Source organism: Acomys minous, assembly GCF_964271855.1.
Source record: "Acomys minous genome assembly, chromosome: 8".
Classification (NCBI taxonomy): Eukaryota; Metazoa; Chordata; class Mammalia; order Rodentia; family Muridae; genus Acomys; species Acomys minous.
The window spans coordinates 18,282,494-18,298,579 of record NC_140489.1 but is presented as its reverse complement, the minus strand read 5'-3'; the positions used below and the strand labels follow the sequence as shown (position 1 = coordinate 18,298,579).

At 47.6% G+C, this 16,086-nt stretch overlaps 1 protein-coding gene and 1 long non-coding RNA gene across 4 annotated transcripts in view; one reads left to right on the top strand and one right to left on the bottom strand.

Annotated features, from left to right (window-relative positions):
* The window catches only part of DGLUCY (D-glutamate cyclase), an 84,949-nt gene extending 71,459 nt beyond the window's left edge, over window positions 1-13,490 (top strand). For all 3 annotated transcript variants that reach the window (XM_084792955.1, XM_084792956.1, XM_084792957.1), the window contains 2 exons: window positions 9,455-9,606; window positions 12,394-13,490. In XM_084792955.1, the coding sequence (XP_084649081.1) occupies window positions 9,455-9,606; window positions 12,394-12,543 (302 nt within the window). In that variant the 3' untranslated portion in view covers window positions 12,544-13,490. The remainder of the gene's footprint in view (window positions 1-9,454; window positions 9,607-12,393) is intronic.
* Window positions 13,204-15,947, bottom strand: LOC311603798. The gene is made up of 2 exons (XR_014781266.1): window positions 14,100-15,947; window positions 13,204-13,592 (listed from the first exon to the last, which is right to left on the bottom strand). It is a non-coding gene; the product is annotated as an uncharacterized lncRNA (long non-coding RNA).
* Window positions 15,948-16,086: the final 139 nt, after the last annotated feature.

Genomic DNA, 16,086 nt, shown 5'->3' with positions numbered 1-16,086 from the left:
AGAACTTCTCCCTGGAATTGGGAGACAATGACTCCGACCTTGAGTACATATACCAGGTGGCATGGTGACAGGAGGGATGAGGGCAGTTGAGTGAGATGGGAGAGCCACTCTGGTCAGTGGTCAGTGAGTACTTATGCCTTGGTGGACAGAAGGGTTCGCCATGGCTCCTTTCGCCAACTTCTGCCTCAGGCTCCTTTCCTATTGCTGCCTTTTTCACAGGACCTTAGGACCAACCTTTCTTGTGTGTCCAAATGTTTCAAAGCCTGGCTTTCCCTTATCCTCTGGAAACACTGACACCTGGAAACGGCTCTCTTCCCTTCATGGTCAGTCAGCCTGGAGAGGAGCAAACACTCCGGGGATGGGAAACCTACTGCAGAGTTGCTGGAGGCTCGCTGCACAAACCTGAGTTAAACTTCAGGGAACCAGGTGCACCCCTTTAATCCCAGCACTTGGGGAGCAGGGGTATACAGGTCTCTGTGAGTTTGAAGCCTGCCTATACAGTAAGCACTAGAGGTCCAAGCCAGCCAAGGCTACAGAGCAAGACCTTGTCAGTCAGGCACAGTGGTGCACACCTGTAACCACAACACTCAGGGAGGCAGAGGCAGGTGGATCTTTGTGAGTTCGAGGCCAGCCTGGTCTACAAAGTGAGTCCAGGACAGCCAGGGACACACAGAGAAACCCTGACTCAAAAACACAAACAGAGAAACCCTGACTCAAAAACACAAACCAAGCGCGCACACACATACACACACACACACACACACACACACACACACACACACACACACACACACAAACCCAAAAACAAGCAAAAAAACTCCAAACACACACAAACAAGCAAAAAAACAAACAAAAAGGAAAGCACTCAGGAGGCAGAGGCAGGCAGATCCCTGTGAGTTTGAGGCCAGCCTGGCCTACAAAGCAAGGCTAGGACAGCTGGAACTACAAGAGAAACCCTGTCTCAAAAAAACAAAAACAAAAACAAAACAAAACAAAACAAAAACCCCCAAAACAACAACAACAAAACCAAAACCAAACCAAAACAAAACAAAAAAACCCAAAAAGAAAGACCTTGTCACAAAAGACCAAAATCCAAAGCAAAATAACAGCTCCAGGGGACCCAATCATGGGGGATCACCTTGATTTGGGGAGCTTATTTCTGGCCACTCACCTAAGTTCTCATAGTGACTATCAGAGGAAAATCTCTTGCTGGTCTGGAGGGACGAGGAAAAAGGAACTGTTCAGAAATATACCATCTCATTCTGTTCTAAATAAGATCTGGCCTCAAAAGAAACCACAGTCTGCTGTGGTGTGAGCAAAGCCATACTTGCCTCGGAGACGGGAAATACCCAGGACCAGACCATGCCACCCTCCCGTGAGAGAAAGGCGATGCCCAGCTCTACTTCTGTGCAGTAAAGGGAAAGAGATAAAGGCATTAAGTGTAACAATAATCTACAGAGGGCAGGGGCCAGTGTATTCATGTCAGACAGAGCAGACAGCAGAACAAAGAAAGTTATCAGGGATTAAAAAAAATGGTATATTCATATTGTGAAAAGACCACTATACAAGGGCGATGCAACAATTAATAATGTACATATACATATTGCGTATATGTATCTAACACCAGAGTGGTAATACATATGCAAAATATACAGGGGAGAAGAAAAAGTCAGCAGAGAAAAGTAAATGATTCAACTATTATAGTTGGCTATTTTATTTTGTCTTTTTTTTTTTCCTTTTTTTCTTTTCCAGAGCTGAAGACCGAACCCAGGGCCTTGTGCTTGCTAGGCAAGTGCTCTACCACTGAGCTAAATCCCCAACCCCTCTTTTTGTTATTTTGTCTTTTTTTTTTTTAAGTTGGCTATTTTAACGTCCCTGCGTCAGGAGAGACAGCTATAGCAGGCATAAAATCTGTCGTGACACAGTTGAACCCAATAATACTGTCAGTCAACCAGATTTAACCGATACCTGTATTAGTTACTTTACTGTTGCTGTGATAAAACACCATGACCAAAGCAATGTAGAGAAGAGACTGTTTATCTGGGCTTATGGTTCTAGAAAGTTAGAGTTCATGTGGCAGCAAGCAACATGGCAGCGGGAACAGAAAACTGAGCGCTCACATCTTGGGCCACAAGCACAAAGCAGAAAGATCAAACACTAAGTAGGCCAGGCTTTTTACTCTCAACAAGGCCACGCCTTCTATCCTGCCCCCAAAACCTCGCCACCAACTGAAGACCAAGTACCATGGGCACATCTCGTTCAAACTGCCACAGCATGCACATATTAGAAAATAAGAAATTTAGTAAACTTCAGGTATCTTAGCTTTCACCTTAAAAGGAAGTAGAGAAGAAAGACAAGATTAAAGTATCAGAAGAAAATGAAGAATAAAAATGATCAGAAATTGAAAAACTAGATAAAAATCAACAAAACCAAAGGTAAGTCTTTGGAAAGATTAATATAATTGGTAATATATAGCTAGGCTAAGACAAACAAGAAAGAAAGCATGTCTCTGTGTGTTCTATGGACACAAACAGGATAAGAAGGAATATTATAAACAATTATATGCCCACAAATTTGATAATATGGATAAAAATAGATCCACTTCTTTAAAGACATATGCATACAAAAACAAATGAAATAGTCCTTAAGGGAATTGAACCAACAAATTAATGCCCTTCAAAAGGAGAAAGCACAGACGTGGTTAGGTTTGTTGGTGAATTCTAAAACATTTACAGAAGAAATTATAACAGCGTTTTACAGTGTCTTCCAGAAGATTCAAATCCAGGATATACTTTCTAATTCACTGTAGGAGTACGATCACCCTAAAACCAATACAAAATCATTACATGAAAGAAAACTATAGTTCAATGCCTTTCATAAACATGAATACAAAAATAACAGGGCTCCATGAGTTGTAGCATTTGCCACCAAGTCCCATGGCCTGAGTTTGATCCTGCAGACCCGTATGTGCACTCATAGACTGGTGTAGAGAGAATATCTTGTGTACTGTATGGAAACATCACCTTTCAATAAAAAGCTGATGGTCTATTAGCTGAAGCTAGAAATAGGAAGTAGGAGTTCTGGGAGGGAGGGAGAGAGAGGGAGGGAGAGAGAGAGGCAGGAGATTTGCCCACAGACTCTGAGGAAGATGGACACATGAGACTGAAGAGAGGTAACCAGCCATGTGTACACATGGAATGAATGGGCAATTTAAATTATGAGCTAGTGGGGGAATGAGCCAAAGCTTATGGCCCAGGCATTTATTCATAAATAATAAAGTCTCAGAATTATTATGTAGGGAACTGAGGCATAGGAGGAATATTCCACTGTCACACACTAGTGCACAAATACATACTCACATGCATGCATGCATACATATATAAACAAATAAATGTAGTTTTTTAAAAACTTGGAAATCACTCAGCAAAATGATAACAACAGATCCCAACAATATAAACAAAACATATCACTAGCAAACTAGGATTTTCAAATATGAAGGATGATCCAATAATAAAAAATCTATTCATATTACCTTACATATTAACAAGCTAAAGAAGAATTACATGATAAGGCAAGAGATATGTAAAAAAAAAAAAATCTTTAAAAGTCCAGCCAGGAGTGGTACGGCAAGGCTGTCCTCTCTCACTGGTTTTTCAGCATCACACTAAAAATCCTAGTTAGTGCAATAACGCAAAAAGAAGAAGAAATAAAAAGCATATGGACTGAGAAGAAAGAAAATAACCATCTCTCCAGATGACATGTTCATCCAATGGAAAATCGAATGAATAAACAAAAATAAATTCCTGGAACTAAGAAGTGATTACAGCAGTCTTTCAGGATACAATGTCTCTTTTCAGTATGCCAGCAATTTTAAATTAAAACCATGTTGCCATTTATATTAGCACCTCCCAAAATCCAATACTTAAGTCTAAAGCTAGCAACGTATAATTACCATCTATATAAGAAAAAGTATAGCTGGCGTGTTGGTGCATGCTTGTAATCCCAGCACTCAGGGAGGCAGAGGCAGGGGTATCTCTGTGAGTTTGAGGCCAGCCTGGTCTACAAAGCAAGTCCAGGACAGCCAAGGCGACACTGAGAAACCCTGTATTGAAAAACAAACAAACAAGCAAACAAACAAACAAAAAAGTGACAAAACATCCTTCAGTGAGTGGATGGATGAACTATGCCCATACAGGTGGTAAAATATATTCTGTAAAGAGAGAGAGGGAGAGAGAGAGAGAGAGAGAGAGAGAGAGAGAGAGAGAGAGAGAGAAAGAGAGAGGGAGGGAGGGACCCCAAACCAGAAGAGGACATGAGGAACTTTAAGAGCAGATTACTGAATGAGCAGCCAGTCTGAAAAGGCTGTACAATCTGAACCCAGCTATATGATGTCCCAGAAACGGAAAAATTATGGAGACAGTGAAAGTCCCAGTGGTTTCTAGGGACTAGGAGACAAAGTTTACGGTGAGCTCACCTCACACAAGGCCTCCAGCACATGAGCTTAATTAAGTAAGCTTCCTTTCACGGCCCCCTCTCTCATCTCTCCCCTCCCCCACCATGTACCCCATGATCTAGATATGATATGATGGCCACGGCCACTGCTTAAATATAGTATGGGATTTTTTTTTTACATTTTGTTAATTGAAAAGATGATGTCATAGTAAGGCCAAAGGCATTCTTAAAAAGCAGGTAGTGCAGGCTGATGACACAGGCAAAACCATGCTGTGTCATCTCACAAAAGCACAGTCAGCAGCTGTAGCCTGCCTGGCAGCTTCGTCTCAGCACATCACCGATCCGGCTCAGTTTTAATCTGGTGAACGGGGTTTTAAGTTCTGCCTTTCCCCTGCCATGGCGTCCCCCACATGTGTTTTCCTACATCTGCCCGGGGGCTGGGGGTGAGCTCCAGAACTGCACCATGAGAAAGCACTCGACCCTGCTCAACCGCACCCTCACATGGGCTGCTGCTTTGCATGAATGGGTCAGCAGATACTTGATGCTGTGTAGCTGTGCCTTTAAAGCTGGTAAACACAATTCTTATATATCTTTTGTCTTTTTTTTTTTCCAGACAGGGTCTTACTATGTAGCCTTGACTGGTCTCAAACATACTACATAAACCAGGCTGGCCTCAGACTCATAGAGATCTACCTGTCTCTACCTTAAGTGCTGGTACGCCTGGCCCAATCCTGATACTTTAAATAGGTGGATAGATAGATATTTAATGCTACTAAAGTATACACTTAAACATGGTTGAGATGATGATCTGCCCAAGTGGTTCTTTTTTTTTTTTTTTAACCGATCCCATGGCAACTCTGTGTAGATGAATGTTAATTCAGAACATGACTGTTCCGGCAAGCGATCTCATCCTAAGACCTTCTAGGTCTATGTGATCTGGCTGGCAAGAGATCACATCCAAAAATCTTGTAGGTCCATGTGATACTGATGGAATGTAAACACATTTTGTTTTTGTTTTTTTCCGAGACAGGGTTTCTCTGTGTAGCCTTGGTTGTCCTAGACTCATTTTGTAGATCAGGCTGGCCTCGAGCTCACAGAGATCCGCCTGCCTCTGCCTCCTAAGCGCTGGGATTAAAGATGTGCACCGCCATGCCCGGCGATACAGACACATTTTTAATCCAGAAGACAGAGGCAAACAGATCCGAGTTCAAATCTGGTCTAGAGCAATTATCAGGTAAAGAAAAGCTTAGGTCCAGGCGTGGTGGTGTATGGTCCCAAATGAAGGTAAAGTTAGTTTATAGAAGGAAGCACCCATGTTTGAACGTGATGTCTAGTTGAGTGGCAGAAAAGGTGACGAATAAGGCAAGGTCTGACCGAATAGGATACACCCACTCTTCTCACAAGAAGAGAGAGGAAAGGGAAGCTGCTTAAGAGGCAGTTTTACAGCGAGAGGAGGCAGTTTTACCAGGACAGTAATAGAGAGATGGGTTGCAGAGAGAGACTCAGGTGGAGATGGAATGAGCCAGAAAATAAGAAGAAGCCCAAGGATTATTAGAGCAGAATGCTGAGTTAATTTGAGACCAAGCAGAGCAATTCTGGGCTGAGAGAGAAGCCAGATTAAATAAATCAGCTGGGAGAGGAGTTTGAGCGAGAACAGCTGAGCTGAACCAGCCAGCCCAGAGCTCAGAAAGAACAAGAAAGGGTGAGCTTATTAAGCAGTAAGTCTCAGAGGCTGAAAACGTCCTAGGTCTAAGTCAGAGTGTATGGAGGCTAGAAGGTTCCAGGACCAGGCCTAGGTTAGCAGAAGGAAGCAGCGAGCCTCCCAGACAACAATTGAGCCAGGAGAATAAAAGTTCCTTTTATAACTTTACTTCCTTCTTTCTCCTTTACCCCCCCCTCTCTTTCTCTCTCTCTCTCTCTCTCTCTCTCTCTCTCTCTCTCTCTCTCTCTCTCTGTCTCTCTCTCTCTCTCTCCCTCCCCCTTCCTGTGATCCTCTTCTCTCCAAGCCTGTGAACCTTGGCCACGCCCACCTAACTTCTGCCCTGAGCAGGTGTGTAGGCAACTTTATTTAGCCAATCAGGGATAATTTTGGAGGTAAGGTTTGCTTATAGGATAGTAAGAATTTGGGGTGGGGGTGGGGGACAAAAATTAACATCTGAATGCTGTAACTAGATAGATAAATAAATAGATGATAGATAGATAGATAGATGGATGGATGACAGGTAGGTAATTTTATAATTAATAAAAGAAAATGATAAGATACTAGATACCAGATATGATATTAGATGAGGAGTTTATTAAATGAGCATGGAGGGAGAAGGAAAGGAGGAGGGGTACCCCAGAGAGAGAGAGAGGAAGAGAGGAAGAGAGAGGAGGGGAAGAGAGGAAAGAGCAAGGTAGGTCTGTCCTCTTGTGCACTAGGCAGGGCCACGCCCCCATGGCAGGTAAGCAATGGCATCACAGGTAGGCAAACTGAAGCAGAATTCTAACAGGTAGATAGTTCATTTCCTTGTTTTCATCCATGGGTCTAGGCTCACATAACTCCTTCTCCAAGGCAGTCCATAGAAACTAGAACTTCCCTTCCACCCGCCCCCCTTGGAGTGAGAATCTACTCCCACTTTAAGCCAGCCACAAAGTAGCTCTCCGACCCACCCTTGTCTGGTAGGTCACAAGACCATCCTCAGTCCAGAGAGTCCTGCTCCTGCCGGGCGGTGGTGGCACATGCCTTTAATCCCAGCACTTGGGAGGCAGAGGCAGGTGGATCTCTGTGAGTTCGAGGCCAGCCTGGTCTACAAAGTGAGTCCAGGATAGTCAAGGCTACACAGAGAGAACCCCTGTCTCGAAAAACCGAAAGCAAGCAAACAGAGAGCCCTGCTCCCATGCAGGAAGAAGGATTTTGCACAGAGGGGCCAAGAAGAACCCAAGGAAGCAGGCCTTGCTGGGCGCCCACCCTGTCTGTTAACATAGATCTCCACAAAAGCCCAAAAGAGTTCAGAGAGCTCCAAGGTAGGCAGATACAGAGTAGGCGCCAGGCCCCCTCCTGCGTACTGGTGTATCTCTTCCTCTGGATCTGTAATAAAACAGTGTGCTTTCCCCCTCTGCCTGCTGAAGCAAATTGATTAAATCCAACAATAGCCTTCAGGAACCCTCATATGTAGTCAGTCAGTCAGAGGCCAAGGTGAGCAACCTGGGGCGAGCCACTGTCATCAAAAGGGGCAGAGGCAGCCCTGGAGCCTGAGCCTGTGCAGTCCGAGGTACCTGTCACAGTCACAGTGCGTAGCATCAGAGCAGAACCGGCTTGGAGCACACTCAGGTTAGGTACCTGCTGCTACAAAACTGTTAGATTTCTGGCACAGACACACACACACACACACACACACACACACACACACACACACACACACACACACCATGAGTGGCCACAATGCCCTCTCTGTTACTGGTGTGAGAAGAGAAAAGGAACCGTTCGTTTTTTTCTACATTCATGCCATGTAGATTTTAACACAATTAAAAACTTAAAAAAAAAATAATTTTAAAAAGCAAACGAACATGGCCTCTGAAGGGAATAGCTTGAGTTACATCATATGTCTGCGACTTGTTCACTGTGACACCTTTACCCCTCTGTGTCTGTTTCTATGTTGCTCCCATAGGGATAATGATAGTATGCCCTATAGGCTTATTTTAAGGACTCCAGGAGCTAAGTCACATAAGACATTTATTTACAGCAGGATATCAGAGTGAAAGTACTCAACCAAAGCAACATATTCTTTTCCCTGAGTGTCCCATTGATGACTCAGTCACCACTATTTTTTTTTAGCACTAATAAACCAGCCAGTGACAACTGTAAGATATGACTATACACGTTTTCCAATTTCAGAGATGCAGAGGTAACAAAAAGATACCTTAAAATCATTGAAATACAATAGTTATCGCATAGTCTTCACTGGCCAGGTTTGGCTGTATCCCTTTGTACTCACTGGAAGTTGTGTTTGTATGTTTGTTTACCTGGTTCCTCCTGCCCCACAGCTCTACTCTTTGTCCAGCTGAATTCCGCCAGACCATAATATCCATATTAAATGACTCTTTTCTGTGAATTTTGCCTGGACCAGACAGAATTAGTGGCCTCTCTTCAGTCCTCCCACAATCCTTTGCAAGCATCTCATTGATGATTGTCTTACCCTGAGGCAATTATATGATCCTCTTCCTTTAAAAGAAATATTTATTTATTTAGTGGTGTGTGTGTGTATGTGTGTGTGTGTGTGTGTGTGTGTGTGTGTGTGTGTAAGTCAGAGGACAACCTGCAGGAGACACTTCTCTCCTTCCACTGTATGGGTCCCGGGGACTAAATTCGGGTCACCAAGCTTGGAGCTGTCTTATCAGCCCTTCTTCCTTAACGATGACGCAGCACCGAAGCAGCCTCTATCGGTCTTTGACAGGATGGAGAACTCAAGCAGGTGTCAGAAGAGTAGACGAAACAGTCTCTCACCCAGGGAATGAGCCCTGCGGCCTGCCTGACAGAATAGGAGAGGAAGTCTGAGGGCAAGTTAGCAAATGGTCTTCTACACAAAAAGGAATGACAGACCTCATTTGAGGGGCTGTCTGCTCCAAACCCCAGGGAACAGGCTCTGTGTCACCCAAGGGGTTGAGATCAGCCCTTGGGCGGTTCTCTAATGGGGGGGGTCGGGGGTCACACAGGGGCAGCAGTCTGGATTGGCTATCCAGGTTCAGTGGCCGTATCTTTTCCTCTAATAGCCTGAATAGCTTCAAGCAACAGCCCTCAGACTTTAGCTTGACTTAAGCTTCCTTATGGGGCTCATTAAAACTCACTTGCTCCCCAACAATCTTGCAGCAGTTCTGATTCAGGAGGTCTGGGCTGGGTCCCCAGGTGCTCCTGGTGCTGTTCCTGCCAGCGCTCTGAGATGGCAGCAGCTGCTTGGGGGCAGCCCAGTGGACCACAGGATCTTTGCACTTTTATGATGGATTTTTCCCCCTTGCATTCTAGGTGTTTCTAACTGGGGAGGCTATGCCCTGGCCTGTGCACTGTACATTCTGAACTCATGCCAAGTCCATGAGCGTTACCTGAGGAAAGCAACCGGATCTTCCAGGGTAGCTGGGGAACAGAGCTGGATTCATGCCCTGCCATCTGTCGCTAAGGTAATGTGCTGCAGCAAACCACTGGCCCAGAGGCAACTTTCTCGTTGGACTAAACAGGCCTGAGTGTTCTGAGCCACATGACCACACCAACCACTATGTCATCCTAGCCTTGAGGGACTGTCTCCCTGCTGGGTCAGGCTGGGAGACAAAAATCAGACCATCCTTTGGTCAACTTCTGGTCCTGGGTCCTATGTAGCACCTGTTTGGAGGGATCCTTTCCTTTCTAGTTTGACTTTTGGCAAATTGCTTTTCTCTCTCGGAGATCGAGTCTTTGTCTAAAGTGGGTACTGTCAGCACTGAAGGAAGCAAAGCCATCATCTGAGTTGTTGCCAGGAGCGGGAGGGGGGAGCAGGGGGGAAGTGGGGGTGGGACAGGGGACCTTACTGTTCTCTTTACAGAAGTGACAACTCAGTGAGGGCACTGAAGCATCTTGGGGTGCACACATGCTAAAGTATGGGGGAAGAGCAGGAGGGAAAAGAGTCCTGTGGGCGTAGACTAGAAGGAATCTACCAGATTGGGGGAGGGGTGCAACTTCTCGCTGAGCAGCCCCACAGGGAATCTAAGGTGCCCTAAGTTTGGCCTGAGCCCCGTTAGAGTATTGGTTACTTTCCTGCTACTGTGATAAAACACCATGACGAAGGCAACTTACAGAGGAAGGCATTTGCCTTGGCTCACACTTGCCAGAGGGGTTGAGAGTCCCTCATGGCAGGGGAGCACGGCAGTGAGCTACAGGCAGGGCAGCTGGAACAGGAAACTGAGAGTTCACACCCTCAGCCACAAGCATGAAGGAGAGAGAGCAACCTGGAAGTTGTCAGACCCACAGTGCTCAGCCTGTCTTCCTGGCTCGTGACTTGGGGGGAACAGAGTGGGGGGGGGGGACAGGGTGTGGGGGTGGTGTCTGAAGCAGGCCCCTTCTCTGAGGTGTAGCTACCTGCTGGTTACTGACTGGGTTTCTAGGCTGTGTATTGGTTTAAGAAGGGACAGACAACTGTGATGTCTCCCAGCCAGCCAAAGGCTGGTGCCCCTGACACCCCATTCCTGGCAAGCCCCCATATCTAGAGGCCCTTGTAGCCACTATTCTTTTTCTTCGTGTTGTCTTGTGCAGTCCCTCTGGCCTCTCTCCTGTTGAATTCAGTACCTCCCTGAGTTGGTGTTATTCCCTCCAGAGGGCGGAGCTGGTGGGCTCTGGGTGGTCGCCGTCTTCCCAAGACCACCCAGTAAGAGGCAGAGCTAAAGTAGGAATAGAAGTCTCTCTGATCCAGACCTGGTCTTTTCCTCAGGTGACCCAGAAGCTTCCCAGGCCTGAGAGTGCTGGGGCATGGGGAGAGGTGGGTGTGAGACTTTACGGGACATTTTCATAAGGGAAATGGTCTTGTCTTCCCTGGAGGCCCAAAGGCCTTTCTGTTCTTTCTTTGTGCTTCCTGCATTTGAACTGGAAAACGTGGGGGGCTGCCTCCCTCATGACTGCTGATTCACACAAACACAAAGTGTGAGCCCCGCCCAGCCAACCCCCACAGCCCCACACTCATCCTCCAGGGATGGAAAATTCTCCTCTTGGCATGGATGCCCAGGCTTTCAGAAGTGTATTAACAATGCCCTGCTCTCAAGGAGGAAATGGAAAGGCAGGTTTTTAAAGCAGAACCACATTTGCTGAGCCCCTCCTGGGGGCCAGGCCCAGGCTTGTTCTGGGAAACAATGAGGAGTCAGACACAGCCCCTGGGGAAGGAACTGGGGGAACACAGCAGAGTGACACGGGGACCAGATGGAAGCTCTCTGTCCGTGTCTCTGTCTCTGTCTCTCTCTGTCTCTCTGTTTCTCTCTCTCTTTCTGAGTTCGGTCTAAAATCCTGGCTCAAGCAATCCTTGCCTCAACTTCCTGAGTACCTAGAACTATATAAGTATGCCCAGCTTCCCAACATAATTGTATTTTTAAAGTAATCTAACTTGATTTTTTTTTAAAAAAAAAATCATCTTCCATAAACATCATCCCACCATATTCCAGAGTGAATTATTAACAGGTTACCCCACACCCTGCCGCTAATCCTAGAAGCTACCATGGGACACCCCCCCCCCCGCCCCCGTCCACTTTGACTCCATCTTTGAGGCCTGCCTACTTTGCCTCCGCCTCACTTTAGTCCTCCCTCCCCTCTCCTGCTTCCTGTCTGCCTCAGCCTTGGCAGGACCGCAGCCTTCAGCCCTGCTCCAGTGGAGGAGGAGCTGCCCTCTCCTCTTGATTTTTTAGAAGATGCTGTGGTCCTTCCTGGAAATTTGCTGGGAGTGGCAGATGGCCCAGCTGGTCCCTCTGGGTCTGAAAGGCTGAATGCCAGCCAGTTCCTAACCTGTTGGCTGTTCACACTCACCCTGAGGATGCCATAGTCCCCTCCATGTCCCAGAAGGATGAGAGCAGTGAGGGCAGGCAGTGCCTGGAGGAGGTGGCCCTTCACACCACATGCTGTGCCCCCTGGAGAGAGGATATGAGTAAGGAGGAAGAGAGGTGGGAGAATTGAGCCCAAACGAAGGATGAATGCCTGCCTGGGCTGGGTAGTGAGTTACAGGTCAGCCAGGGTTAAAGATACCCTGTTTTTAAAAGGAGGAGGAGGGAGGAGGAAGAAGATGGAAACAGCGAGAGAGATAGAGAGAAAGACAGAGAGACAGAGGATAGAGGAAGACAGAGAGGGATGGTGAGATCTCATGCCCAAAGCTCTTTTTCTGCTCAGATATGTATGCATTTCTCCCTCCCTCGCCCTGCACGACTCTATCTCCTCCTCGTCTCTGTTTTTCCTCCCAGGAAGAAAAGATGTTGGGCATCCTGGTGCAGAACCAAGTCCGGAGCGGAGTCTCTGGCGTCGTGGGCATGGAAGTGGATGGTCTGCCTTTCCACGGTGTCCATGCTGAGATGGTGCAGAAGCTGCTGGATGCCACCACAGTGCACATGTGACTGATTGTGTTGTGTGGGCAGTCCCTACCCAGTGGCCAACCTGTGTCTAGGCAGGCGTCCCAGAGGCATTGCTCTAACTGTCCCTCACCCTGGCTTCTTCAGGCCACCCGTATGGACTGGCTCTGAGAATCTTTCTACCTGCTACTTAAGAGATAACTCGTGAACAGTTAACTGTGGAACATTAGTATAAGCATCAGCTGTGTGGGGGTAGGGGGACACCCACCTTTAATCCCAGCACTAGGGAGGCAGAGGCAAGCAGATCTCTGTGAGTTTGAGGCTACTCTGGGCTCCAGAGTGAGTTCGAGGACAGCCAGGGCTTCACAGAGAAACCCTGCCTAGGCACCAGCATGGTCTGGGCTAATTACAAAAGGATTGCGTGCCCATACCTGGAGTGTCGGGTTAAAAAGCTGGGGCTTTTGTACTCACCACACCAGCAAAAATACTTACACCTTTGAAAGGTCTTTCTTTTCCTAGTGTTTCCTTTTCTAATAGTACCTATTTACTATTTGAAGGGACCTCCCACAGCATCCCCCAGCCAGCACACCCCACTGGTCCTTACACCCATTCACCTCTGACACACTTCTCATCTCTTTACTCCCACCCCTAGCCACACCCTTCACCCTCTTTAAATGGGAAAGAAGTCATTTTTTGCCAGTAGAGCCAAAAAGGTGAGTCAGACCTGCCCAGGGCACAGGCCCATGAGTTCACCCTGATCTTTCACAACCCCCAACCTCACATTTCTCATCAAAGTCAGAAACTGAGCCACTGACCACACCCCGTTCTACACTTAGTCCTGACGTCAGGGTGACATCTTGTGTGGGATCTAAGCCTACTGAGTGTTGTTTCATGTCTTTAAACATGTCTGGTATGGTTCTTTAAGGGGTGTTCAGTGCAAAGAAGGAGCACATGGTTTACATCTCCAGTAAAGCATCCATGTAAAGAGGAAAGTCGTTGTAGTATGAACTTCTAGTGTCTCTGTTTGCTATTCTGGCCGGGGTTCAACTTGCAGGGTTCACACTCACAGTGAGAGCCAGTCCTCCACCTGAGACCTCGCAGCTAAGGGAGCACACCGTGGCTCCGCAGCCTCGCTGACCTCGCAGCTGAGGGAGCACACCGTGGCTCCGCAGCCTCGCTGACCTCCCAGCTGAGGGAGCACACCGTGGCTCCGCAGCCTCGCTGACCTCCCAGCTGAGGGAGCACACCGTGGCTCCGCAGCCTCGCTGACCTCGCAGCTGAGGGAGCACACCGTGGCTCTGCAGCCTCGCTGACCTCCCAGCTGAGGGAGCACACCGTGGCTCCGCAGCCTCGCTGACCTCCCAGCTGAGGGAGCACGCCGTGGCTCCGCAGCCTCGCTGACCTCGCAGCTGAGGGAGCAAACCGTGGGGAGCACACCGTGGCTCTGCAGCCTCGCTGACCTCGCAGCTGAGGGAGCACACCGTGGGGAGCACACCGTGGCTCCGCAGCCTCGCTGACCTCCCAGCTAAGCGAGCACACCGTGGGGAGCTCGCTGACCTCGCAGCTGAGGGAGCACACCGTGGCTCCGCAGCCTCGCTGACCTCGCAGCTGAGCGAGCACACCGTGGCTCCGCAGCCCCGCTGCCTAGGTCTCTTCAAGCTACCATTCTTGTTCACTACAAATGCCACACCATGAGGGATTCTGATAAAGAAAATACCCTGACAGTTAAAATAAAAATTTAAAAAAAAAAAAAAAAAAAAAAAAAAAGGACCACAAGAGATACTACCATCGCTGTGGAAAAGCTGCCAATAATCTTAAGATTCATGTTTTGGAGAAGATGTTCATGCATCAGCTTTTGTGATAGTAATAGCGGAATTCTACTCCAGCACTGAGCAGGTTGAGGAGTAAAGTTGTCATGAGTTAACGCTTGCTGCGGTGAAGAAATGTTATGGGGGGTGAGGTGGGGGAGCGATTGAGCTATTTAAGAAAAAGGCTAAGACCCAGTTAAGTTCAGAGGTGGCAGAGAGGGCTTGGGGAGCGGAAGAGCCAAAAGCCATCCCCCACTCGTAGATGCAGACTCCGCGCTTACAGCTGAGACTGAGGCATAGCAGAGAGCGAGGGCGAGGGAGAGGGAGAGGGCGAGAGAGATCCCTTCCTGATGCCCAACTCAGGTTGTCGGTGCTAGGCCTCCCAGGACCAGGTTTGAAAGCTTTTCTGTTCCACACTGTGATTCTCACTCAGACTTTGTTCTAGTCCTGTCTGTCCTCGGGAGAAAGGTCTGTGTTTATGTCTGTAATGGCTACCACCTGCCGAAGTCAGTCAGCAGCAGGAGACCAAGAGATGTCGTTCCGGCAACTACGGTGCCACTCAGAGATGGGTCTGGCTCCGGCCACTGCTAGACAATCTGTGGGCTTTTCAGGAAGCTGTGGAGAGGGGTCCTGGGAAATAGTACATAGGACACACAGTTGGTATTCACAAGCAAGCTGGTGTCCTGGCCCACTGAGGTAGCCTGCTGTATACACGTGGGCCGTCCCTCAGTCCCTGGATGTCCTCTGCACAACTGACACCCTGTTGCTCAGCTTGGAAAGACACCCCTCTGAAGTCACTTCTTGCCCGCCCCCATTGCTTGCCAATCCCAAGCTGGCCCAGTCCGTTGCATCTGCTATTTCCTGCTCATTACACACGGCTTCCGCTGGCCTCACCAGGAAGCTCATTGCTCTCTAAACAGAATGTGGGACTTATTTGAAAAGTGTATATTCTCTACATCAGTGATGCAATGTGTTTGCCAGAAGCGCAGAAGCAGAGGAATATGGCCCTTGGGGCAAGGTAGATGACTTCGTGTAGGTTCTAATCCAGGTGTCACGTTTGAAGAAGTAGATTTTGTTCAGATGGCAGCTAAAGACCTAAGCAGAGGTGATGTGAACCGTTGGTCGGATTGACCAGATGCTCACCAAGTTCACCTCTCTCCTCTGCTTGTCACCCAGAAAAACTACATTTCCCAGCCTCCCTTACAGCTGGGGCCCATGTGACCAGGATCAAGCTAATGGGTTAGGAGTAACAGGGCTATCAAACACTTCCATACTTGGCCATAATTGCATGTGGGGTTCTCTTTACACTTCTCCTACCTGTGTAGATGGGCAGAGGAAATCCCACGGTTTACAGCTGTGTGATTTTGTTATTTTGATGGGCAATACTGACTGCTCCAATTCAATCTAATTTGCCTAATCCGAGTGAGCTGCTTTGCCACTGAGAAGTAGCTTCAAACAACAGACCTCAGAGGGTTCCGTCACATCAGAGACAGTAGGTAAAGTGAGGGTGCACTGGCATCCTTAGAATTTAAGATGTGGGCTGGAGAGATGGCTCAACGGTTAAGAGCACTCACTGACTGCTCTTCCAAAGGACCTGGGTTCAATTCCCAGCACCCACATGGCAGCTCACAACTGTCTGTAACTCCAAGATCTGACACCCTCACACAGACATGCATGCAGGCACATCACCAATACACATAAAATAATAAATAAATAAATAAATAAATAAATAAATAAATAAATAGAATTTAAGATGCCCCTGGGATGCCTTGTCTGTGTA